General features: G+C 41.6%; 4 protein-coding genes across 8 annotated transcripts in view; 2 read left to right on the forward strand and 2 right to left on the reverse strand.

Moving 5' to 3' along the window:
- Positions 1-1,287: 1,287 nt before the first annotated feature.
- Positions 1,288-2,843, forward strand: LOC147322586 (leukocyte elastase inhibitor-like). The gene is made up of 5 exons (XM_086307120.1): positions 1,288-1,422; positions 1,803-1,880; positions 2,026-2,115; positions 2,187-2,367; positions 2,495-2,843. Exons 2-5 carry the CDS (start codon positions 1,824-1,826, stop codon positions 2,719-2,721), a joined length of 555 nt encoding a protein of 184 aa, XP_086163246.1. The 5' UTR covers positions 1,288-1,422; positions 1,803-1,823; the 3' UTR covers positions 2,722-2,843.
- Positions 2,844-3,177: 334 nt separating this feature from the next.
- LOC147322587 (transcription factor 7-like 1-B) overlaps positions 3,178-26,209 on the reverse strand; it is a 118,348-nt gene continuing 95,316 nt past the window's right edge. Inside the window, exons 1-3 of one of the 5 annotated variants that reach the window (XR_015131112.1) lie at positions 10,128-10,351; positions 6,698-6,909; positions 3,831-3,967 (exon numbers count right to left, since the gene is read on the reverse strand). Coding sequence is in view for 1 of the 5 variants with exons in the window: in XM_086307158.1 (XP_086163284.1) it covers positions 3,541-3,675; positions 3,811-3,967 (292 nt within the window). In the remaining 4 variants the exon portion in view is untranslated. The other 4 variants (XR_015131113.1, XR_015131114.1, XM_086307158.1 and 1 more) reach the window with 4 other exon arrangements.
- On the forward strand, positions 5,088-9,351 carry LOC147322588 (serine/threonine-protein kinase pim-1-like). The gene is made up of 9 exons (XM_086307075.1): positions 5,088-5,304; positions 5,711-5,953; positions 6,088-6,240; positions 6,362-6,456; positions 6,594-6,641; positions 6,745-6,963; positions 7,979-8,159; positions 8,246-8,416; positions 8,506-9,351. The coding sequence occupies exons 1-9, from the start codon at positions 5,244-5,246 to the stop codon at positions 8,595-8,597; spliced, it is 1,263 nt and encodes a 420-aa protein (XP_086163201.1). The 5' UTR covers positions 5,088-5,243; the 3' UTR covers positions 8,598-9,351.
- Positions 11,156-25,771, reverse strand: LOC147322589 (DIS3-like exonuclease 1). Its single transcript, XM_086305248.1, has 8 exons — positions 25,748-25,771; positions 23,779-23,857; positions 23,495-23,668; positions 20,560-20,729; positions 19,865-20,026; positions 13,645-13,892; positions 11,533-11,625; positions 11,156-11,450 (listed from the first exon to the last, which is right to left on the reverse strand). Exons 1-8 carry the CDS (start codon positions 25,769-25,771, stop codon positions 11,156-11,158), a joined length of 1,245 nt encoding a protein of 414 aa, XP_086161374.1.

Genomic DNA, 26,209 nt, shown 5'->3' on the forward strand with positions numbered 1-26,209 from the left:
TAAACTTTATTTAACAAACAATGAGTATACAACATACGAACAGATGAAGTATACAAAACAACAGAACATGAACACAAAAAGCCAAGAGTAAAAGAAAAAGGTAACAATTATAAGAATACACATACATGTATTGTTTTGAGAGCCTTTGTGTTGGTGGAGTCTGATATTGATTGTATGTACATTTCCACATCCTTAAAATAATGACAGAAATATGGTGTTTTGTTAGTAAACTTACATTTATGGATAAAAAATGTAGCTAAAAGTATGAACAAATTCATCATAAAAAACATTTCTCATACTTCTTGGGGAACTTAAACAAACAGAATAAAACATTTTCCCATCGTAAAGAAAACTCCCTTAAAATATGGACAATAACAAACCTGCTAAATTCCTTCCAGAATCTCTGTGTAAAAGAACAGTACCAAAAAAGATGCGTCACAGTTTCTGGATGATCCCCACAGAAAGTACAATTAGTATTTATGTCCCTTTTAAATTTGACCATGTAGTGACTGGCTGGATAACATTTATGTAGAATTTTAAATGAGACTTCTTTCACCTTATTTACAATCAAATATTTATGGGGGACCATCCAGACTGTCTTCCACTTGATATCTGGAACATATCGGTTCCAATAAGATGTTATATATGGGAGAGAGACGATATCTTCTTGGAATAAACTACGTATTCTCTTATTGCTGTTACCAAGTTCCTGTGAAAAGCAGATTTTTCCTATTGGTGACTCAGCTGGATCGGGGAGAGTGACTGAGGCAGATATTGAGCTGTCAGTGTTTTTATATAACATTAAAGTCCCTGAGGGTGTGGCACCAAGCACCACTGAGGATTCCACCTTTTTAAGTTCCTGTATGGTAGGTTTATGTAAGGTATTTAAGGTGGACGCACGTAATCAGCGTCAGGTGTGTTGTTAATCATAAGAAGGCAAAACGTTTGTGACCGCTGCGCTTTTATCTTAAAATGTTTGGAACAAAGACCAAAAAGGACAAGATAAGTACTGCTGGAGTTATTGGACTGTTTAATTAATTCATGCATACCAGAAGCATCGCGTCACCCCCGCTAACAACCACCTCAGTGGCTTCAAGCCTACGCTTGAATTTTTGTTTTTTGTTCCCTGTTATACTGATCATAAAGCTTTTTCACCTTTTTTTAAAATAAAAACCATCTTGCTGTTGCCCTGTTTTCTGATTTTATAGCTGAAGATGTTGTACAGTAACTAGTGCATCTTTGGTAATAGTTAATAGTTTTCATAAATTCTTTTTACCAGATAAAATCAAGGACTTGCTAAGCCAGGATGCAGTGGGTAGCCTGACGAAGCTGGTTCTCGTGAATGCCATTTACTTCAAGGGCAGCTGGAACACGCAGTTTAAGGAGGAGAAGACTGCTGATGTGCATTTTCGACTGAACAAGGTAACAGTGCAGAAAGGCAGCATAGGATGGTGCAGTTATACTTTGATCTGTCATACTACAAACGAGCTGTGGACTTTGCTGAATGAGAACATAAAGCCTGGAGCTCTGAGGGGATAAAATCGTGCTTTTAGGACGATCACTTTCCAACTTTATGCAGTTATGCAATGCAGTTTATTATTCATGTAATATCCAATAAGTTCTCAAATAAATCTCAAACAACAGCACAACACAAACTTCGGCTAACAAGAACAAATTGTGTTGTGACGTGTGCTCTACATCCAAATCCACTCAATGGCTGGAATAAAACCATGACAGAACTTTTTGAGATCATTTTGAGACTAAACACAAAAAACATTTCTCTTGTCTCCCCTATTTTTCAGAACGACACTAAGCCGGTGAAGATGATGCAGCAGAAAAGTAAATTTCCTTTTGCGACCATTCCTGAGGCCAACTGCAAGGTAACATCCATCACTTTCAGCTTATTACAGGATTTCACCAGCATGATCTAAAACTTGTCTTTTACAAATATCAGCCTAAATTTCTAGATTAGGAAGTCAGATCATCTTTGATGGAGTAATAAATAAAAACAATGTTTCTGGACAGATTCTTGAGATGCCGTATAAAGGAAATGACCTCAGCATGCTCATATTCCTGCCTAATGACATAGAAGATGATACCACAGGCTTGGAAAAGGTAAGATGCACTTACCAGTACTTTAATGTCCAGTTTCAATCAGACAAGCTAGTGACACTGTATCCACACAGCTGGAGAAGGAGCTGACCTATCAGAACTTTGTGGACTGGACTCGCCCAGACATGATGAGCCCCAACGAGGTTGATGTCAAGCTCCCTCAATTTAAGATGGAGGAGAAGTATGACTTGGAGAAAATCCTGACCAACATGGGAATGGAGAACGCTTTTGACATCTACAAGAGAGACTTCTCTGGTGAGAAATATTGCACCAATGAGACACACTGAATCAATTATACAGTTATATTGAGAGCACAAAAACTGCAAAACATCATCTGGTAAAGAAAAAAACACAACTGATTTCTGGGCTCTTCATCTACTAGGAATGTCTCCAGCAAATGACCTGATAGTGTCCAAAGTTGTCCACAAGGCTTTCGTGGATGTAAATGAAGAAGGAACTGAGGCTGCTGCTGCCACTGGGGTTGACATGGAAGTCCGCTCTATAACGATTCCCGCTGAGTTTGTTGCCGACCATCACTTCATCTTCTTCATCCGACATAAACCCACCAAGAGCATTCTCTTTGTGGGCCGGTACTGCTCACCCGAGTAAACACGAGCTGACATTGACATGAATTAAACATAAAACATTATATACAGTATAAGATTTTGTAAGGTAAACCTAGTTCATACAAATGAAGTAAAGAAAAGTTATTAAAACAAAACGTGCCTTGCTGTTTATTCTTTCAGTGTCCCACAGTAGCACATTTCCTGCTAGGAAAATGTCAGAAGTCACATCATTTCTGTAAATTGGGAAGTAACTGTAATACATCAAGTCACCTCTGTCTCTTGTTACCAGGACTTTTTAAAATGAATGGTGCAACATGGAAAGAGGCCCTACACAAGAGTTTAGCTTTGAGCTCAATATGCGATGATCCTTTCAGCCATGACATCTCTGACATGGGAAACCAGGGAATTTGATTAGAAAATGGTGAAGGATTTTCTTTTCAGTTAGAAACTGGATTTGTGTAACATGGTGGTGAAAAGCCCCCAAAGAAAGCAGCATATGATCAGTCGCTATATTGCATTTAATACAAACGTCCTTCGTGTATCCTTTGAATACAGAACAGATCATTTCTGATATCTATGAGTAAACCCAACGAGCACGTGTCCCAAAAGACCCCACAGTGTTTTTATCTGGCTTTTCCCTGACAGTTAGTGGACACTGACAGATGTGTGCTGAATATGAAAGGAAACAAAAGAACTAAAGAAGGTTTGCAGTGTTAAAAACAAGAACTACATGAAGGTTGTTTCATCCTGCTGTAACTTATGACAGAAGCATCTTTTGTTTGTTTTTTCATTTATTTACACAAAGACAGATGTTGAAATAACAGGAGTAACAGTTTAATTCAATTGAAATCAGTCCAATCGTCTATAATGAAATTATTGTTGGACATACATAGTTTTCTTTGGTCGACCAGGCTGGATGCTCTTTGGCATGATTCTGTCTTTCTGTTTCAGCCTGCTTGAAATATCTGGCTTTCTGGTCGTTTGAAAGCGACTTCCACTGTGGACAGAAGATCATAAGAACACACTGTGAGCACTGCTACTACACATAACTACAGGACAGCTGGGACACATGCAAAAACATGAGCAGACAACATTAACAGATGCATAAATGTATGCAGAGTTACACACTTACTCTCTGTCCCACCACTGCATTTACGGCTGCATTTCCAGGGATGTTGAGTTCAGCAATGACCTTTGGCCTCTGCTCTTTGAGATAGAGCATGAAGGCATTTGGAGGCTTCTTGACGTATGGCCCATCTTCATCCTGCTGGGCTGGGCACTTTCTTTTTCTTCAGGAATAAAACACAGAGTAAGAGCACATGTTAGCACTGTGTACAACTGTGAGGGAAGCAGTTCAAAAACACGAGACAAGCTGTAAAACTGAATGAAATCAGGCACCATTAATGGATCATTACAATAATTCCTGCAGACATCTGCAAACAAATGACAGATACTTGCAGATCAGTGAACCAAAGCAGCAGAGCAAACTTAGTTTGGAGTGGAGGTGTTAGGTGGAGGAGCAGGAGTGACATAATCATACATCTGTACACCGTTCCTACACAGATGAAGGGAGACAGATATGAGATAACAGGAAGAAGTTATGAATATAGAGATGTTCAGCAGCTGTGTTCACTCCAGTGTTTGTGTGTTTTACGTACAGTACTCCAACAGGACGCAGGTTCTGGAGCACACAAAACACACAACAGGTGACGAGACAAGCTGCAATACTATCATCTATCCACTAGGTGGAAGAATTGATCAGTAGAAAGAGATGTGCTCAAAACGACATTCATACATAGATTTATTCTTCTTAGTTAGTCTTAAGAATTAGGATTCACTGACAGTGAAGAAGTTTCAGACGTGCACTCGCGTTTCCCCTTTTGCCTTTTCCTGCTCCAGCCAAGTCCTCCGCCTGCTCGACATCTCTCCTATTACCTTTTATTACGCTTGCACTCATGCCTTTGCCTTTCACCACTTCAAAACTGCGCCTTCTTCAATATTACCTTCATATGCTCGCTTTGCTTTTCGCCTTCCTCACTACACTAAGTACCATTTTTTAACGCTGTGTACTCACTCTTGCTAAGTACATGTGAACAGATCTTGAAGAAAAAAAACAAAACAAAACATACTTTTCTTTTCTCTTCTGATACTATTGAATGATCCTAACAGAAAAAAACAGAGTTAACACTGACTTAATAAAAAAGTGTTATATTTTATCTCAGATAAACTAGTCAGTGTTTATTAGTGTTTGCTCAACTAGAAGTCTTCATAGTAGCATCCACACATCAAGTCTTTAAACAAATAATGAAAGGATAATGAAAGAAAGTTTAATGTGAAATTACTGAATTATATGAAATGCCAGAGTGTTTTTCTTTAAACTACTTGCCTTTTAGTGATGTCACTAAAAGGCAAGGTTCTAATGTTGTGTTGCCATAGACTCCGGAGTTTACTTTTAAAGCTCACTTACAGAACTGACTTATACAGCTTAGTTAGAAAAGTCAAGCATCCAGACATTTGAAGGACTATTCACTCATTAAGGTGACATTTTCTATTTTAAAAATTAAGATGAAAAAGGAAACAAGAAAAGTTACGACTGAGGCAGATAAGAAAGATCCAGGAGATCAAAGTAAGTAAAAAATAAAATCCCCTAAATAACAGAATGTACATTTCTAACAATGTTGAGGCTCTGTGTATAAAATGATTCATTTTTAGAGGATTTAAATCCTGGTTTTGATTGAAACTAACCTGAGTGCAACATGTCTAATCAAAGAAAGGTTACTGGGGCACTTTGTCTTTTGGTAAAATAATGTGACAAGTTTATTCTTGGACTGAGCAGTGAAAACAGAGCAACAAGTGTCATCAGTATCTAGACTTAGTAGACCTAATATGGACTCGTGTTGGTGTTTTTTATCAAAAGGATAAACTTGTTATTATATTGTAAGCAATACTAATTTAAAATTCAATGACATCAAAATCCTTCTAGTCCTGATGTCGAGCGCTCTTTTTCACTAATGTGTTGTTGTTGTTTATAGATTGTAAGAGCAGGATGGCTAAAAGAAAGGCCAGTCCTGAAAAAACGACCCCCATAAAAAGAAGGAGGGTCACTGAGCAGGCTGGTCCTTCCACCAGCTCAGATGCTCATGTGGTCGGGGGAGTCAAGCGAAAGGTCCAACAAGATGAAGCGGGGACAACCAATACAGCAAAAAAGCGTAAACTTCTTGAGCATGTGAGCGGTGACAAGGGGCAGGCATCTTCCTGGTTGGACACTGGTAAAGGTAGGCTAATTAGTTGAGTGAGGGGTAGATTAAGTGTACATCTGGTTGCTAGTTTGAAGATATTAGTGTTTGGGAGATATTTGTGTCTATTATCTAATAAGCTGATGTGCTTTTGGTGTTTTCCACATCTGCAGACTGCAGCATAGAGATTTCAGAGAGCTGCAGTAAAAACAAAAAGGCTGGCAAAAGGAAAGCTGCGGGAGACACCAGGGACCCACCTAAGAAAAAGAACGTGGACCAGGACAAAACCAAAACCGTTGCCAAAAAGTCAGTGGCTGAACAGAAACGTAAGTAGCAAGCAGCTTAGCTTTTATATTCAGGTGAAGAGCAAAATGAACATTTAGGGTACAGCAGAGAGTAATTTGTGTGACAGCTGTAGTAAAACCCAATTTGTGTTTGTCTGTTTAGGTGACTTCCAAGCAAGATACGTGGAGGAGCACCGGCTTGGAGAAGGAGGCTGTGGAGCAGTGTTTGCTGGCTACCGCATAAAGGATCATTTACCAGTAAGTGTTCAGATGGTGGTAGTAAGACAGGCAGTAATGCAGATAAGGGATAATATCGTAAGCTGAGATGTATGCTGTTTTACACCTTTAATGATGTCATACTGAGGAAATGCTCATCAATGCCCTGTGTCTTTTAGGTGGCCATCAAACACATCCCAAAGGGGAAAGTGTACTGCAAAGTGAAGGTAAATGTGCAAGACTTGAATTGTTTTTACATTAGTGGATTGCATGCAGCGTTCACCTGTGGAACGTCTGTGCCTCATCATCCACTTTGTTGAAATATTTCAGGATGATAACGGGAAGAATGTGTCAGTGGAAGTTGCCATCATGCTGAAGCTTGCAGCTGAAGCAGATGGATCAGTGGAAACATCAGCCCCAGTGTCTCTGTTGGAGTGGTTTGACTTTGGCAGAGAGCTGATCCTGGTGATGGAGAGACCTGTCCCCGCTGTGGACCTGGATAAATACATAGAAGAAAATGGAGGATTTTTGCCAGAGGACAAGGCCAAGGCAAGTTGACTTGCCTTAGAAGAGTCTTAGACTGTACATCATTCAATCAAAGCACAGAGTATTAGAGAAACATTAACCCATTGATTGATTATTGTCTTTTTCATCGTTTCCAGGTAGGGCTGGGCTATATCATACCATTCACGGTAATACCGGTGTAATTTTGGGCAACGATAGGAAAATGAAATATCGCGCTAGAATAGGTAAAACGCGCATGCGCAGTGCCTATGTTTACATACGCAGATGGCGGTGACGCAGAAAGAGAAGAGCAAAAGTGGATCGTTGAATGAAACGGATGAACCAGAACTGGTTTGTAAAAATGCTGCAACTTTAGTGGTGTGGAACTGGTTTAGCTTTCGTCCGTCAGATACACAACAAAGCACGATTTTTGGTAGCGCATGCTAGCGGGCCGCCGTTATTACCGTGTTGTTTGGAAAATACGGCACACTTAAAATCAATCCTTTGATTTTTCTGAAACTCGACAGTGCCCCTTATAATCCCGTGTGCCTTATGTATGAATTCTGGTTGTGTTTACTGACCTCAAAACGATTTTATGTACACGGCGACTTTGCTAAGCTACAAAGCCGCACCGCTCGATGGATTGTCGGAGCATTACGGCTATCGTAGGCAGGCGCCTCGCGGAGTGATACGTACTGCACCTCAACGTGATATTACCGTATTGTGTGTGTATAACCTCTTTTTAAGCTTTGTGGATATTTTACATGGTTATGCTGAGGATATGTCGGCCAATTTCCACTGGAAATGCCTTTTGGTTAAACTGTCAGCGAGGAATTTGCATTTGCACTGTTACATTTTTATATAACTTTAATGCACATAAAAAAACAGCTGCTTGTTTAAGTGAAAATACATTTATGGGGTTTTTTGCACTAATAAAGTTGTGGCGTTGTAAAGTATTTTGTCTAGTGTCAGTTATATCGTCAGTTATATCGTTATCACAACTTTTCAAATGTATATCGTGATAAATATTTTTGGTCATATCGCCCTGCTCTATTTCCAGGTCATTCTGAAGCAGCTGGTTGATGCTGCGAAGCACCTGGAGGATAAACACATCTTTCACCGGGACATCAAGAGTGAGAACATTCTAATTGAGACCGGCTCAGATGTACCGCGTGTTCGTATCATCGACTTTGGACTGAGCTGCTTTGTTAAGGAGCAGTCGCAGTACCGCGTCTTCTATGGTAACATATTCTGCTCTTGCTCTTCACAGATGTCACAATTTTCGCCTTTTGTTTTAGAAGAAATTGCAATTGTGTCTGTTTATTAGGTACAGAAATTTACTCCCCTCCCGAGTGGTACGGGCGCAGTTGCTACAGGTGTGGACCCACCACGGTATGGCAAATGGGAGTGGTTCTGTACGAAGCGCTTCATGCCGGGGACTTTAACACCACGAGCTTCCTCAAAAAGCGCCTGAAATTCAAAAGACATCTGTCCAAAAGTAAGAAAACGTCACACTTCAAGACTGACTGATGGCTTGGACCACTGGAACTATCATCTTCATGTTTTTTCTCTTTCCTTTCTTTCCAGACTGCCGGGATTTCTTGGACGCGTGTTTAACCAAAGTCCCGGAGACGCGGCCGACGCTGGAGGAGCTACAGCATCACACTTGGCTGAGATAAGCCTATCACACACACACACAAACACACACACACACAATTCAGACGTTATCATTTATGTGTGATGTATGAATTACCTTTCTTTTTTTCAGGAAATAATTTTTTTTAATTGGCCCACTTTAAATTTCAGTGTTTTGGAATTCCTGTAACCCCCCCCAGCCATCCCAGGAAAGGGGATCTCTCTTTGAATGGGCTTTCCCGAGGTTTCTTCCCGTCAGTCTGGCCCCCCCAGGGGAGTTTTTCCTCGTCTTCATAGAGAGCTTGGGCTGGCTCAGGAGCTCCATCAAAACTGTCTTTATTTAATTACTCTAATGTAATCATATACTTTAAAGTAATCAAATAAAAGACAGTAAAAATCTGAAGACTTGAAGTAAACTTCCATTAAAATAAAACTTGTTTAATTCATCTTTGCTGAGGATACTGTGTTATTACTATTTCAAGGATTATGTCAGAACACCGGATACTGGTACCCATCCCTACCCATCACTAGGGAACAGAACAAACCAGACATCAATTACAACAAAAATGACACTGACCCAGCCAGCATGACTCGTCTGCCTTAAGAAATGTTTAGCAATATTACAAATTGGGTGATATGCCTTAAAGTAGCTTCTCATGTGTTCAGCATTGTCAAAGGCTACATTTTAATTAAAACCACAATCTAGTAATGTTCTGTCTTTAACCTTCCTAATTTGTTTTTTGTCCTAACCTAATACTAAATTGCCAGTGAAAACAAAAGTTACATAAATAAAGAAGAGTAAAGAAAATTACGGTCTTTTTTATTGTAACAGTTTACCAGTGTACAGTTTGGTTTGTGACATATCTATCTAATAGACTCCAATTTGTGCATGTAAATGGAGAGTCCTCTTCACACACTGAGGTTAATTATAGAGTTCCACAGGGTTCAGTGCTAGGACCAATTCTGTTTACATTATACATGTTTCCCCTAGGCAGCATCATTAGAAGACATAGCATAACTTTTCACTGCTATGCAGATGACACCCAGCTCTATCTGTCCATGAAGCCAGATAACACACACCAATGAGTTACACTGCAGGAATGTCTTAAAGACTTAAAGACCTGGATGGCCGCTAACTTTCTGCTTCTTAATTCAGATCAAACTGAGGTTATTGTACTCGTCCCTGAAAAGTTTAGAAATATGGTATCTAACCAGATTCTTACTCTGGATGGCATTACCTTGGCCTCCAGTAACGCTGTGAGGAACCTTGGAGTCATTTTTGACCAGGACATGTCCTTCAACGCACATATTAAACAAATATGTAAGACTGCGTTCTTCCATTTGCGCAACATCTCTAAAATTAGAAATATCCTGTCTCAGAGTGACGCTGAAAAACTAGTTCATGCATTTATTGTGTGAATGTGTGTGTGAATGGGTGGATGACTGGATATGTAAAGCGCTTTGGGGTCCTTAGGGACTAGTAAAGCGCTATATAAATACAGGGCATTTACCATTTATTACTTCCAGGCTGGACGACTGTAATTCATTATTATCAGGATGTCCAAAAAACTCACTGAAAAGCCTTCAGCTGATCCAAAATGCTGCAGCAAGAGTCCTGACAGGGACTAGAAAGAGAGAGCAGATTTCTCCTGTTAAATCCAGAATTGAATTCAAAATCCTGCTCCTCACATACAAGGTCTTAAATAATCAGGCCCCATCTTATCTTAATGACCTTGTAGTACCATATCACCCTATTAGAGCACTTCGCTCTCGCTCTGCAGGCCTACTTGTTGTTCCTAGAGTATTTAAAAGTAGAATGGGAGGCAGAGCCTTCAGTTTTCAGGCCCCTCTTCTGTGGAACCAGCTTCCAGTTTGGATTCAGGAGACAGACACTATCTCTACTTTTAAGATTAGGCTTCAAACTTTCCTTTTTGCTAAAGCATATAGTTAGGGCTGGACCAGGTGACCCTGAATCCTCCCTTAGTTATGCTGCAATAGACCGTGGCAGCTGGGGGATTCTCATGATGACGCCGAACATCATCATCACCTCTTTGTCATCATTATCACTGACTACATGTTTATAGACCAATCTCCATTTAATCATTAGTTATCATTAATCCCTGGCCCTTTTCCACAGGTGTCTTTTGACCTGATTTCCTCCCCTCGGCTGTATGAAGTGTTTCGGGGTGACTGATACTGAATTTTCTAACCATGATGTCATCTGACAAAATGACCAAACACAGAGGTTAAGTCAAACTTTCACTTAGACAGAAGCTTAGAAGGGAGAATCTTCTGCAGCTGAAATGTGCGAGAAAGATAGTGGTTCCAGTTTTTAATGTGCAGAATGGATTTCTCTCCACTGAAGCTATGTGCACGGTTTACTTTGTTTGATTCACTTCAGATTCATTGAATCATTTTGTGTCGTATGTTAGACGTCAGTAGTGACGATGTGTTAGGGTTAGACACTCAGCTATAACATGCTTACGCTTTCAATTAAGAACATGAACCTTAAATGTTTGCAGTCTTTATTTATATAGTCTTACTGTTAAGTACACACATTACCAAAACACACAAAATACTCTATGAAGATACAAGAAACCAATCATACCTCCACTCCTTCCAGCTCCAGCGCTCCTCCTCTGTCCCTCTTTGCCCGAAGATGTCTGGCTACATGTGTGAGCATCTCAAGTGCCTCAGTGAGTTGAGCTAGCTTAGAACCCTTTTCCTGAGGACCCAGGTTGGCCAGTTCCGCTACCTCAACCTGTTCTCCGTTGAGGAGCGCCTGAGCCAGCTCGTAGTGGAGCTGATAGGAGGAGCGGATGAGTGTACGACCATACCAGACCTCTTGGACTTCAAGGGATTCTGCGTCAAGCTCCCAAAGCACGCTCATTGCATACCTGAATTTGAAAGTGTCAGTTACACAACTAGCATGCATTTTAAGCATATGAAAATGAAACGTGTGATGGGAAGTCTACTAACCTGTCAGCACCTCCCAGCAGTGAGCAAAGGTCTGCGCTGAGAATAGCAGGCAGCATGTCGTACCTGCGGTCTGCCAGGTAGTAGGTTGTAGCCCTTAAGAAGTGACATAATAAATATAAAAAGGCAATGAGATCAAAGCAGCAGCTTTATCATCTTCTTTCTAATCAAAAGTGAGACATAATTCGAAAATAAGTACTAAATATTCAGAGTTTGTTCCACCTTTGTCATTTTCATCCTTCTGTTTATTAATAAGTCAGGAAGGATGAAATAAATAAGCAAAATGTTTTTCTTATGATTTAATAAATATTCCCCATTTTCTGAAATAGAATTTAAGGCTTCAAACCACAATCATGAGATTTTAATTTACTTCTTTAAAGTGTGGAGGCGAGCTGGACAGGTGGGTGATCTGCACGCTGCTTTGTGGACAGCTATGAAATGTAAAATGGAATTTTAGAGTAAGTCAGAGAGAAAGCAGAGGACCAAAACTACATTAAAAATCACAACATAAAAAATATATAGTAAGATTTCAGTATTATTTTATAAGTGCACGTTGTTAACAGTCTACACGGAGTTTCTCTCCTCACTCGGCTCTCAATCATCTTCTGTACATGCTGCTGCTGCTGCTGCTGCTGCCTTTAAAAAACGACATGCACTTCATGGACCTTCTTACTAATTTATCTGCAGACTACACTTTATCAGATACATTTTATTAGCACTGGGTTAGACACTTCTGCCTTCTGAACACTCCTTTCTTCACTTCCAAGACTCAACAAGGTGCTGAAAGAATTCCGTAGAGATTTTGGATTATAGCGAGATTACACCGAGATGACAGCAGAATGCATTTGCTGCAGATTTGTCGGCCGTTCAGCTGTGACACAAATTTTTTTGGGCTGCTTCCCTGTCACATGGTGTCATCGCTGCATGTTCCCAGGAAGGAAAATTTGTGGAGATCAAGTGCAAGCATTACTTTTGCAGCCCCGACCTTCACTTCATTTACTGCAGATATTTTAAACTCAGTTTTATTCATTTGTACAATACAGCACAAAATAAATAAATAAATCAGAACATGTGCATATATCTGGACATAAACACAGATGAATATCTTCTTGTTCTATTACTGTGGTTCAACTGTCTTGTATCATCATCCTCTTTATTAATAAGATGCACTGAAAGCCAATTATAGACAAACCATTAACATCAGGTACTCAAGGTCACATGCCATCATGTGACCTCCGGTGTTTTCCTGACACCCGTAACTGTACAAAGGGGATCTGAAAACAAATGATGTGTGACACACTGTTCTTTACTTCTACCACTCAGTAGAATAAAACTAATTTAGTTGGAAGCGGACTCATTTTTCCTTTTTTTGCTGCATGACCTTCTGGTTGAATGTTGTGTACAAGTATGGCTGCCATGTCCCGTAGTAATATATGTTTATGAAGGCCACAGTGAAAATCACTCAGGCTTTCCCACAGCGGAAACATTCCCCTGTCCTGTTAATGGCATCGTACTCAAAATGAGCACAAGTTCTTCGTAACAACATGGACCACTGTGTTCTGTGTGTAGCAGTTCTCTACTGTGAGAACCCCAACCACCTTTTAGCACGACCAGCATTCGTCCATTCGCACACATATTCATACAGCGCGTTAGTCTATACCTTTAAGCATTTTCTCTCACATGCACACTCACACTAACGGATGCATCCAGGGAAATTTGGGGGTTAAGTATTTTGTGCAAGGTGACTTTAACATGAAGCCCGAAGGCACCAGGGATTGAACCAACAACGTGCTGACCATTGGTTCAATTCCTGGTGCCAGTGATACTTTCAAAGCCATCATGGACCCTGTGAAGTCCTTCTACATGTGATTAAATGATAGACATTTAAGGCTTAATGCTTCACATCAGACACGAGCCTTATTTAAGGTGGCCCTCTGTGTTATTTATAATTGCGCTACAAGGCATGCTGCTGATGCAACATTAATTCAGGCAACAACTTTCTTGCCTCTTTGTACTTCTGAAAGTTCCTCTGAACACTTATGCAAGATGCTGTAATTTTCTTTTATCCTTTTATATCCCACCTACTCTACCCAACCACTCCAACCAGTTCCTCACCTTGAACGTGCCTCCAAGTCTGTGAGCGAACCCTCTTTGACAAAGTGAGTGACATCAGCAATGTGAACTCCCAGCTCCAGCCTTCTGTTGGGGAGCTTGTGTACAGACAGCGTGTCGTCTACATCTTCACAGCCGCGTGGATCGATGCTGAACACCAGGCGACTGTCCCTAAGATCCCGCCGCTCTGCCACCTCAGAGGGGTCTACCGTCCACGGCTTCTCCAGAGAGTTGACCGGCATCTCTCTCAGCTGATGGCAGACGGACAGGCACAGCTAAACAGCCGCATAGTCTTTTGAACTTTTCACATTTTGTTATGATTCTATACAAAACATTAATAATAATAATAATAATAATACATTTTATTAAGCGCCTTTCAAAACACTCAAGGACACTTTACACAAAGACAAAGCAAAACAGTGTTTCACTTTCAGTTGCTCCCTTGTCACAAGGGGTCACCACACCTGATAGCTCAGCATCTTTTGATACGGCAGAGTTTTATACCAGATGCCCTTCCAGGCACAACCCTGATTTGTATCTCCGGTTGCAATCGAACCAGTGACATTTTGCCTGCAAGCCAGTGTGTAAACCACTGATGAAAAAAGGAAAGAATGAACTATTCCACATATTTAATGATTCTTTAATATTTTGTTGATTTGATAATAATAATAATAATAATAATGGATTGGATTTATATAGCGCTTTCCAAGGCACCCAAAGCGCTTTACAATGCCACTATTCATTCACTCTCACATTCACACACTGGTGGAGGCAGCTACAGTTGTAGCCACAGCTGCCCTGGGGCAGACTGACAGAAGCGAGGCTGCCATATCGCACCATCGGCCCCTCTGGACAACAATAGCTATATTGCAATCTTTAAAACCTTTGGTTACTATGGTAACTCTCTGATAACCAAGCACTCTCTGATGTGACCAATCACAGAAGCTCTACTGCCACCCCCTTTATAACATAAAAAGTTATGAATGATGTTCCAGTCTATGATAGTGGACTCATCTGTGCTTGTCCTTTGTTACAGCCCATTGCAACCCTTACACTCCTTACAGTGGAAATGCAGTTGTCTTCAGGTGTTGCCTAGGTTTAACTGCCGATTGTCTACACCTGGTGAGGTGTGGCTAAAGGCGTTCCTGAAGTGGTCTAGTCCAATCACCTTCTCCAGGCCAATCAGCATTCATGCTGTGTCCTCGGTTATTCTTCCTTGTACACGCCTCATCTCATCACTCATGCTCCATTCAACCATTCCACCACCAGCTTCCAGGCTCTCGGGGCTCCTGCTCTAATCCTTTTCACAGACGGGGTTCTGTTCCGCTGAGATAGGCCATCTGAGTCTAACGGCAAATCACCTGTTTAAATTCTGTTCATCAGTAAATCAATTTCATTCTTTCAAATAACCTCTCCTTATTAAAATATCTGTACTGTATTTAGTGATGAACAATTGTTAAACTCTGGTGTTTGCTCCCATAATTTCCCTTTTATTTTGACGCTCTCTGCTCTTTCCTCTTTCACCTGATCTCTGACTGCGATTGTTTGGAGGTGAAAACCAAACATCACCTGGGTTTCAGAAAACCAGAGTTACCCTGGTAAGCAACCATTCTCTGTATCTCACTATGGGAGATATAATCTACTTCCAGGTTGTAAGTTCTTTATCCTTAACAAGGTATGGAGCAGGGTAAGCCCACACTAAGGACTGAGTGTGCCAGTGAGGATGCAATAATATCAAAAACGCATAACCTAACAAATGTAATAGATGGTCCTCTGGTGAACTGTGAAGGTCACACTCTCAGTAGCCTTCAACAGCCACACAGACAGATACACTCAACAAAACAGGAACACACAGATGCTTCAATCTATGCAAAGGAGTGCAAGACACAGAAAAGCGCTATATATGGCTACATTTTCAGCAATTTACCGTTTAAAAGTGGGCCCTGCATAAACAGGATGTGGACCAATTGGTGCATTCCCAAAGTAAATGTGATACGAAAGAGTAGCTAAATGCAGTTTAATAAATGGAAAATAATCCTCTCTTATTTAGCTAATCCTGAAGGAAACATAACATGTGGAACAGAGTTAGGAATGGGTACCGGCAATGTTCCCTCGAAGCTGTGTGTGTGCACAATTGCGCACTGCTGGCACGGTCTCTGCGCACAGAAAATCTGCGTTGCGCACAAAAAAAAAAAATCTAACCTGAATTGAAATTAAAATCAATACTTTAACAAGTCTGTTTTGCAGTGTTAGTCAGTGACTGGCTGCTCCCGTATGGGATCCAGCCAGTAATGCGATTCACATTCGTATATACGCAGCTAATCAATGTCGTTGACAGGCTCTGACAGCGTCCTTATGTGCCGACACCGGTGTTTTAGCGAGCAAAGCGGCGTGGCGACGTTTAGTGTGTGTCAGAACAATGAGGCGACTGCTGAGTGTTACAGGTGTTACAGCAGTGACACATCTGCTGCTGTCAGGCCTGCAGGTATCAGGCTGTTGTTCTCCTTCATCTCATAGTTGACAGAAATTATTTTTGGAGTGGCACAAATAATTTGTGTGGCATCAGATTTGATGCAATTTGATGATTGTTCTCTAAATAATTTAAAATGTTTATTTAAAAAAACGCCTTGGCTGCATTTTTAGGTAAACAGCTGCAAAAAACTTTGTTGTTTGCATAACTCAGTTACTTTTTTGAAGAAGTAACTATATAATTAATTACCCAACATTGGTCATTATTTACTGTATTTTGCAGACAGAGTTACAGACTCTCTCCCAGACCACAGACTCATAATACAAGTCAGAGCTTTATGAAAAAAAAACAAAAGAAACTTGTGTTTTCAAAATTGGAGTTCAAGTTATTTTTACTTCCAATAGTGTTAACATGCTACACAGGTCATGAACAAGATTTTTTTGTTTTGTTTTTTTAAATTTTCATTGTAAGTGGGCTAAAATAGTTAATTAAAAGTAGTCTAACATAAATGTAAATGCTGTAATTTTATTATTTTAATAAACCATGTAACTTGCATGGATTCAATGCTGGCGTCACCACAGTGCACACGTCTGCTGTTGCTCACAGTGGTCCAAGGGATCGCTCAGGGAGTTTCTGTGTTCGCTCAGACACATGAAAAATTAGAGGGAACATTGGGTGCGGGTATACCGGATACGGGTGGCTTTTTTTTTTCTTGAGATGTCATACACTTTGGATTCTAGCCAATCATTTTACGTTTCCGAGGATAGTAGGCGGGTCCAGGTACGTATGTTCTTTGAGAGCAGAGCTACAGATTAAATGTCCAAGGCAAAGCGGTCAAAAGTCTGGCTGTACTTCACAGCAAAATATGCAAACTCAGCAGCAACAAGTGCTTTAAGGTGATACTGTGATACTGTGCAAAGGAAGTAACACCTCGAATCCAATGAAACACCTGGCAACGCAATGGCGTTTTTTTAAAAGCAGAGAAATGCATCGTATTTGATAGCTTGCTGCGAGACTTCACACCGAGCACATCTGCTGCGGGTGGGTTGCCTGTTATTGGACCTGGAGTTAGCAACATCCCCCAAAAACCCGAAGAGGAGAGTCCTGGCCCCTAGCCCTGCCAGTGTAGCAGACGGATGATGATGCAGCAGCAACCGTTCTTCTCTGCATGAGGAGCTTAATGTTGTTCGTGTGTAATTTACGTTGAGTAGGCTAACCACGTTATTACATTAATGCATGTAAGGTGAACTAGCAAACACCGTCGTAGTTACATGCGACTGTCTTCTTGTTTGATAGGGCTGCAGAAAAAGCTAACACCGTTATCTTTTTACAAAAAAAACAAACAGCTAAACATGTTTTCCATTATTCACCGGTTCCAAACAAAGTAGGTATGTTGTATCAAAAGAAAAGGCTAACTTGGTTATCATTTTGCAGAAAAAAGAGACTGCTAAAAATAAAAACATAAGAGGTTTTTGGACAAAGTTTGTGTTCTCCATTCTTTAAGCAATTCAATTCAATTTTATTTATATAGCACCAAATCACAACAAAAGTCGCCTCAAGGCGCTTCATAGATACAGAGAAAAACCCAACAATCATATGACCCCCTATGAGCAGCACTTTGGCAACAGTGGGAAGGAAAAACTCCTGTTTAACAGGAAGAAACCTCCAGCAGAACCAGGCTCAGGGAGGGGCGGGGCCATCTGCTGCGACCGGTTGGGGTGAGAGAAGGAAGCAACGGTTAGAGCACCATTTAAGCACCCGCACAGTTTCAAAAGTACCGGTATCGGATAAAACCTAAACGATACCCATCCCTAAACAGAGTATAGATAAGGAATCTCTCAAATACTTCATAAAATGAGCATGTAGAAAGTGATCTAGCATTCTGAATGTTCACAATGACTCTCAGAGAGAGACCTGCTTCATTTTAAATCAGCCACTCGTGTGCCACGCCCAGAGTGCTGACCATTTGGGATGTGGAAGAAAAAAATCACGCCAAGTCAATGTTCAAAGGCAATGGTCATGGCCAGTAGTGGAACAGAAAAGCTAGTTCTGCCATCAATGGCCTGATGGGCCAGTATGGGATCTATAAAAATGAGAGACAGCTACTCCTCCCTCACCCCACTCAGTATCACTGGTATGAGGTTGAGAAGGGGAAAATGCATACAGGTGCCCTTATCAAGCAGGTGGCCAATGTCCTGAAAGAGCTTAGCCAAGTAAGCTGACAGTAGGGTGACCACATTAAGGGTTATTATGGACCGAGCTGTCAACTTGCAAACCTTTTGGTCATATAAGTCTGTGAAGGTTCTCAGTCATCCAGGTCATCGTAGTCTAAGGAGCTTGGAAAGAAAAGCGTCCAAACTTCTATAAGTTCCTTGAAGACGTTTCACCTGTCAGAAGCTTCTTCAGGTCTAGGAGTAACTGGTGGAAAGAAAGGCTGTTGGCTCTTTTAAAGGGACAGTACCTAACCACTGGTACAGATATGTTGATGACACATGGGTCAAAATCAAAACCCAGGAAGTAGAATCCTTCACTGTTTACATCAACGCTGTGGATAAAAACAAAGTTCACCAGGGAAGACACAAAGGATAACAGTATGCCATTCCTGGACTTTGCCGTGCGCATTAAAGAGAACGGAAACCTCAACATGAAGTTTACTGGAAGCCCACACACACGGACCAGTACCTCCTGTTTGACTCCCATCACCCTCTGGAACACAAACTTTGAGTAATCAGGACCCTACACCACCGGGCAGAACATGTTCCCTCTAAGCCTGAAGGAAAAAAGAGGGAACACACACATGTAAAGGAAGCTCTTAAAATGAGACAAGACTCAGCTGTCAGAAGACATAGTTTGAAAGAGAAGTAAAAGAGGCATCTATGTCCACTGTGAGCGACCATCTTTGAACAGAGGCAGCGGCTTACGACACCAACTGTCTGCCATCTATAATCCAGTTTTGAGATCCCTTCCCAGACGCTTCCACTCACATCCTGGGCCATCTGACCTCAGGAAATCACATGATAGGCTGGGGCTAGGATTCACAGTGGGTTCACCCGAATACTTGGCTGATTGTGACCCACACCCATTTTCACACCTTGGCTCGTGTGATTAGGTAGAGGATCATTAGGGGGTCCATCTCTCCTGGGGGACACTCCCATAGGGCTTAAAATCTGGGACTCTGCACCAGTTTCTCCTAGAACTGAAGAAACCTCTCAGATGAGAGGTGAAACATCTTCAAGAAAAAGTCCAGACTCTTTTTTTCCCCAAGCTTTTGGTATATGGAGCTGCTAGGGTTCTTTCACTGCTTGGTGATTTGGTAATAATGTTTTAATAATGTCCAGCTGTTTTTGGACAATTCTGAAGCTTATTAATCCTTAACAATCAAAAACCTACATCCAAAGTACAACCAGAGCTGGGAATTAGTAACAAAAACATATTTTCTGAAATTACTTAACTTACTAGAATCCTGCAAGTTTTATCACACAGGATGAAGCAAATTACTCACCAAAGTATTTCCAAACTGTGTAGATGGGTATTTGCCACCATTTGCGTCAATTATGGTTGAATTTAACTGTTTAATTGCAATTTATAGACATCAAAAAAAATCACATTTTATCATAATATTTATATTCACAATAATTGCTGATGGGTTCACAACAGCTAAATACGAAAGGTGAAACATACTATATAGGCTTGTGGAATTTGCCTTTTAGAGATGTAAAAACTTGAATTTATCTCTAACGTAGGTGCTCTCACCTGTGCGTCTGAGAAAGGAAGAATATGGATGCAGTTCTCTAGGAGGATGGTCTGGACCTCAGTCTCAAGCTCTCCAGCTCGACCCAAAACCCGTACACTATGGCCGTTGGGATAGAATGACGTGCTTTCCCATGAATCAATGCGCACCACAACTCTGTGGTCCTAGGTGAGGATGAGAAGACAGGGATAGAAATGAGACAGCACTTAGTAAACACTGGTCACACTATGAGACAAAAGCATAATGCTATAGTAACACTAGAGACTGGAGCGCAAACAAGATCGGTGTTGCTATGTGCAATGAATTTGCAATATTGTTGGCTTTGAAATGCTTCTTTGGAAGACGGGGACTAATTCTGCAACTACTCTCAGTCAGTTACTTTTATTTAAAGGGTGCAAAACACCAATCAAATGGTGATAAGATGGTCTGGAGATAGAGTCCTGCTTTTCAAGGCAATCACCTTGAAAGCGTTCATCCAGAGGTTGACAGTGTTGTATTCTCAACCTTTGATCGACCAGTTGGTTGCCGTAACTACTTGTAATTGAACGCTGAATGCAAAATATTCACTGCAATCACTGGAAAAGCAGCGTTTTTTCTTTGTTACAAGGCAGGTGCCGTCCTATTTTTACTCATGTGACTAAGCCATAATGTACATCATGAAAATAAAATCAACCTATAGATGTAAGTCAAGTCAGACCTGCAGAGCTTCAGCCTGTTGAGTACTGATGCGGATTTTAGGAATACGCTGGTCCCAAGGTATGGTCAGTATCCGCTGGGAATTCCTGCTCTGGGACTGAATCCCATCCCTAGTGGGGAAAGTTACCACGTAGTCTCTCCAGTTCCTCTGCAGGATCCCTACAATACGACCTGTGGGGTTAAATGTCAGACATCAGTACAGAGAGACATTTATGGAGTAAGTGAGGATGGACTCGATGATTGCGATGTAGAATTGCATCATCGTCCGTGTTGGCAGGTTGAATTTCTTCAGCTGCCTCAGGAAGCACATCCTCTGCTGAGCCTTCTTTATGACGGAGGTGACGGAGGCTCCCACTTCAGGTCCTGGGTGATGGTGGTACCCAGGAAGCGGAATGAGTCCACAGAGGTGATGGGGGTGTCAGTCAGGATGATGGGGGGGAGTGGGGCTGTGTGCTTCCTGAAGCCCACAATAATCTCCACTGTCTTCTGGGCATTCAGCACCAGGTTGTTGTGGCTGCACCAGGACACCAGACGTTCAACCTCCCTCCTGTAGGCAGACTCATCCCCGTCCGAGATGAGTCCAATAGCGGTGGTGTCATCTGCAAACTTGATTAGCTTGACAGACTGGTGGGTGGAGGTGCAGCAGTTGGTGTACAGGGAGAAGAGCAGAGGAGAAAGAACGCAGCACTGGGGGGGAGCCGGTATATACATATGTACTACATAATTACATATGTGTTCATTCATAGTTTTGATGCCTTCAGTGAGAATCTACTATGTAGAAGTACCAGGCCATGACAGAAAAACCACTAAAAAAAAGGCGTGTCCACACTTTTGACTGGTAGGGGCTTCAGGTGTGCTTAGTGAATACCTCAGGCACCAGAAACCCAAGAAAGAGGAGCAAGAAGAGGAACCATCATGGAAGGACAGGATCCTGCACAGTACCACCAACAGATAAAAGAACTAGCTCACATCCAGAAATCCTACCAGTGGCTGGACTGGACTGAAATAGAGCACAGAGGCACTAATAATGGCAGCACATGAAGCCATAAGTACAAGATCCATAGAGGCTGGGGTCTACCAGACCAGTCAGTCAAGACCCCAGATACAAGCGTAAAGATGCCCCTGAGACAATCCAGCACATAACAACAGGGTGCAAGATGCTAGCAGACATACATGGAACGCCATAACCAAGTGGCCGGCATAGTATAAAGGGAATATCTGTGCCGAGTATGGCCTGGAAGTCCCGAGGTCAAAACGGGAGACGCCCCTTAGTGTGATGGAGAATGACCGAGCTAAGATGCTTCGGGGCTTCCAGATACAGACGGACAAAATGGTGATGGCTAATCGGACATAGTGGTGGTGAACAAGCAGAGGAAGACGGCTGTAGTGACAGATTTAGCAATCATCAGGAACATCAGGACGAAGGAACATGAGAAGCTAGAGTACCAAGGGCTCAGAGAAGAGCTTGAGAAGATGTGGAGGTGACAGTAACAGTGGTCCCCGTGGTAACCTGAGCACTCGGTGCGGTGACTCCCAAGCTAGGCGAGTGGTTCCAGCAGATCCCGGGAACAACATCTGAGATCTCTGTCCAGAAGAGCGCAGTCCTGGGAACAGCAGAGATGCTGCGCAGGACCCTCAAGCTCCCAGGCCTCTGGTAGAGGACCTGAGCTTGAAGGATTGACCGCCCGCAGGGGGGGGAAGTTTTTTGTCCTTAGGACCTCGTGTGTAAAAATAATAACAATAAGAAGGGTTAACAATGGTCAATTGCCTCCAGTTAGATTAAAATGTATTTTATGTGTTGCATATTTTTTATGTAAAAACACAGGGTGTTCCCATTAGCCAAATTAAAAGTGTGACAAGCTAAAACAGTATTTTTGCACCTGAACTATCCCTCCCTGTTCTAGGTCTGCCACAGCTGAAAAGATTATTGATTATTTGTGCGAGTCCACGTGTATAGTTGCAGGAGTGTTCCTCGCCTTTTGAATACTGGGCCCTGAGTTGTGTGCTTAATTAATTAGTGTTTTTCTTTCTTTCTCTCTTTTGTCATTTGCGAGGTTACACTGGCAAACTTACGGGGCCCCGTCTGTCTCTGTTCTGTTGTGTTTGGTAAAGGGAACTGTATGTTAGTGGAAGCTCAGGATGCGTTCCCTGCCATTTGTGTCTCCTAGACTTAAAACTTTCTTTTGTATTGGACGAAAGAAAAGGTGTCAGACGTAAAAAAAATTCTACAGAAGATGAACAATATCTGCCATGTCATTAAAAAGCAGGAAAAACCAGCAAAGACGTGACACAGAACCTGAGAGATGCATTTGGCCCTTGAGTTGTTCGACGAAACTTCATCGTTATTTGAATCTCTGGAAATGTGGCTGTCAAGAAGCTATTCCCTGACGAATGGAACCATGGAGAAGAGGTTCAGTTGTGCCAAATTACACCAGAACTGTAATAAAAATCAGTAGCAACTTTAAAAAAAGTTTAATTGTGAATGCCTGTCCAGAAAATAGCTTCCAAATGTTATTTCACCCAAATATGTTCTTATAATGTTGCTTCATGCAGGTGATATAAACAAGAATGGTGAATGGACTAATTCTTATACAGCTCTTTTCTACTCTCACCCAATCACCCCATTCACACAAGCACTTCCTTCTATGCGTTTAAGTGCTTACTAAGCAACATTCACACTCACTATACTCCAATGGATGCATCGGAGAGCAACTTGGGGTTAGTATCTTTCCCAAAGATACTCGGCTTGCAGACTCGGGGAGCCACGGATCGAACCATTCATGTGGTTCGATCAAGATGCTTCATTGTTTTCATTACTTATTTGTGAGATATCCTGAACATATTTTAGGCAAATCAGACAGAAAATATAATACACAAAATATCATTAAATACAAAAATAAATCAAATGTGAATGAATGGAGTACAAACATTCCCACCTGTTGGCAGAGGTGTACTCTCATTGTCCTCTCCAGTTTTTTCATCCCCATCAGTCAGGGCTGTGTCCCTCCCTCTCCACTCGTTCTTGGGCAACAACTCCACCACAACCTCGTCCCCATGCACCGCTCTGTTTCGATTTTTTCGACCATACACAAGCACATCCCAAGTCAGATCTAAGATGGATAGGGGGGGGTCAAAGTCGGGAGAAGAGATCAGAAACGTCTAGCAAATATAAGTTTAATGTGTCTGTTCCACCTGTTTTGAAAATGTAAGGCGTTTTCACCTGTGCTCTTGGTTGAGAAGTTCTTCGGCCTGACGAAAGCCTCGTTCTGTGCCCGATGCTTGTTAACATTCAGTGTACCCTAGTAAAAAGGAATGAAACAAGACATTTACTCTTCTGCCACTGAGGTTGTGTTAAACAATCTGGTGAAAAACTCCACTGCCTTCTCTTTGTGACATCTCCATACCTGCTCAGGTACAGTTGGGGAAATAATTATCACTGCTGAATTTGTAGGTTTCCTCAGTTACAAAGAAAGAACAATTATTCATGTTATTTCTTTAATGTTAGTTTCATTTAATGGAGAGCGATAGAATATCAACCAAAAACTGTCTGTGAAGGTTCTCAGTCATCCAGGTCATCGTAGTCAAAGGAGCTTGCAAAGAAAAGCGTCTGGACTTCTTTAAGTTGCTTGAAGACGTTTCACCTCTCATCCGAGAAGCTTCTTCAGTTCTAAGGTCAAATGGTGGAGAGTCCCAGATATAAACCTAGAGGGAGTATCCCCCCACAGAGGGACAAAAGGACCCCCTGATGATCCTCTAATCGCCTGAGCCAAGGTGTGAAACTGGGTGTGGGTCCCAATCAGCCAGAGTTTCGGGTGTGTTCATTGTGAAACCTGGCCCCACCTTATCATGCGAATTCCTGAGGTCAGATGGCCCAGGATGTGAGTGGGCGTTAAGGCGTCTGGGAAGGATCTCAAAACTGGATTATAGATGGCAGAGAGTTGGTGTCGTAAGCCCCGCCTCTGTTCAAAGATGGTCGCTCACAGTGGACATAGATGGCTTCTTTCACTCCTCTTTCAAACCATCTGTCCTCTCTGTCCAAAATGTGAACATTGGCATCCTCGAAAGAGTGACCTTTGACCTTTAGACGCAGATGTCCATCTGCCTCAGGAAACTCTTTCTCCCCATCGTCACTCTCTGACTACTCCACTTGATACCAAGAAAAGTCTTACCACTGGCAACAAAGGTCTCTACCCCAAATACTAAGCCATGTTTTGCTTGGGGACTCACTGAAAGTAACTTGCCAATCCCTTTATGACTTTTTAAAATAATAATAATAATAATAATGATGTGTTTTTTCTGTCTCTCTCCTTTAAAATTAAACTGCAAGAAAACTTAGAGACAGTTCATATCTTCTTCATTCAATAACAGTCCTGCTCTTCATCTCATTTTCTTTATTCGTCAGCCCCTCAAATACTCCTACCTCCTCAGCACACTCCCTACACTCATCAGTGTATTTCGTTAGTATAGATTAGTATATGTATTAAAGGTACCTGCAGTTTCTCTGAAAAATGAACAGGCTTAAAGCTACTAAAATATTTAAACGTTGTTCCTGCAGTTGTTTTAAACTCGTGTTTTAAAGAGAGATCCGGTATACTTAAAACAGGAGTTAGAGAATTGTGGATCAATATGTTTGACATATCCATCGGATTGCCAGTCAGAGAAGTGTGATTCGTCACTCCAGTAAACACATCTCCACTGCTTTAGAGTCCAGTGTTGAGATGCTTAAATCACTCCATCTGACGCTTTGCATTGTGTTTGTCAGTGTAAGGCTGGGATGCAGCTGCTCAGCCATGGAAACCAATGAAGTTTGGACATCTGTAACAACAGCAGACTGCAGATATTGGTGACTTAAGTGCACTATGAGCCTTAGCATCAGCTGACTAGCTGTCATTTCCAATTACTTCCACTTTGTTATAATATCACTAACAGCTGACTATGGAATATTTAATAGCGAGGAAATTTCATGACTGGACTTGTTGCACTGGTGCATCCTATCACATTACCATGCTGGAATTCATTCAGTTCCTGAGAGCGACTCGTCCTTTCACACATGTTTGTAGAAGTAGTCTGCATGCCTAGGTGCTTGATTTAATACACCTGTGTCCATGGAAGTGATTGGAACACATTAATTGAATGATTTGGATGTGTTAGGGAATACTTTTGGCAACATAGTGTATGCCTGACCTTACAAACTCTATGATTATAACAGTCATTTTCACTGTTTTCAGAACACAAGTTATGGTTGGAGATATCATGACCGCCACCCCACCATACAGATGTTTTGGGAGGTATTTGATGAACTAACTGAAGAGCAGAGGAAAGATTTCCTTCGTAAGTACTTGCTGAAGCCTCCATTATGATATGTTACTGAAATCACACTGTATCATATAAAACATTAGATTTTTCTGCGCTTTACCAAGATACATTAGAGAGCAGCATTGTTCTGATTAATATACTGTAAAGCTGCTTCTAGCTGGTGGACTGAGCCGCCTCACCTTTCACCTGGCTCACGTCACACACCTGGAGAGACTCGACCTCCACCTGTGTTGCCTCACGCGAGATGATCTAGAGGCTCTGAGTCAGTTGCTACCAATCTCACACGCCGGACACTAATCGCATGCTCGCTGCAGCAGTCATGTGACTCGTTGTTT

This window comes from Aulonocara sp. 'chitande type north' Nkhata Bay, linkage group LG9 (assembly GCF_057382095.1).
Source record: "Aulonocara sp. 'chitande type north' Nkhata Bay isolate Kocher_YH1m ecotype deep benthic linkage group LG9, A_spYH_male_GT1.1, whole genome shotgun sequence".
NCBI lineage: Eukaryota > Metazoa > Chordata > Actinopteri > Cichliformes > Cichlidae > Aulonocara > Aulonocara sp. 'chitande type north' Nkhata Bay.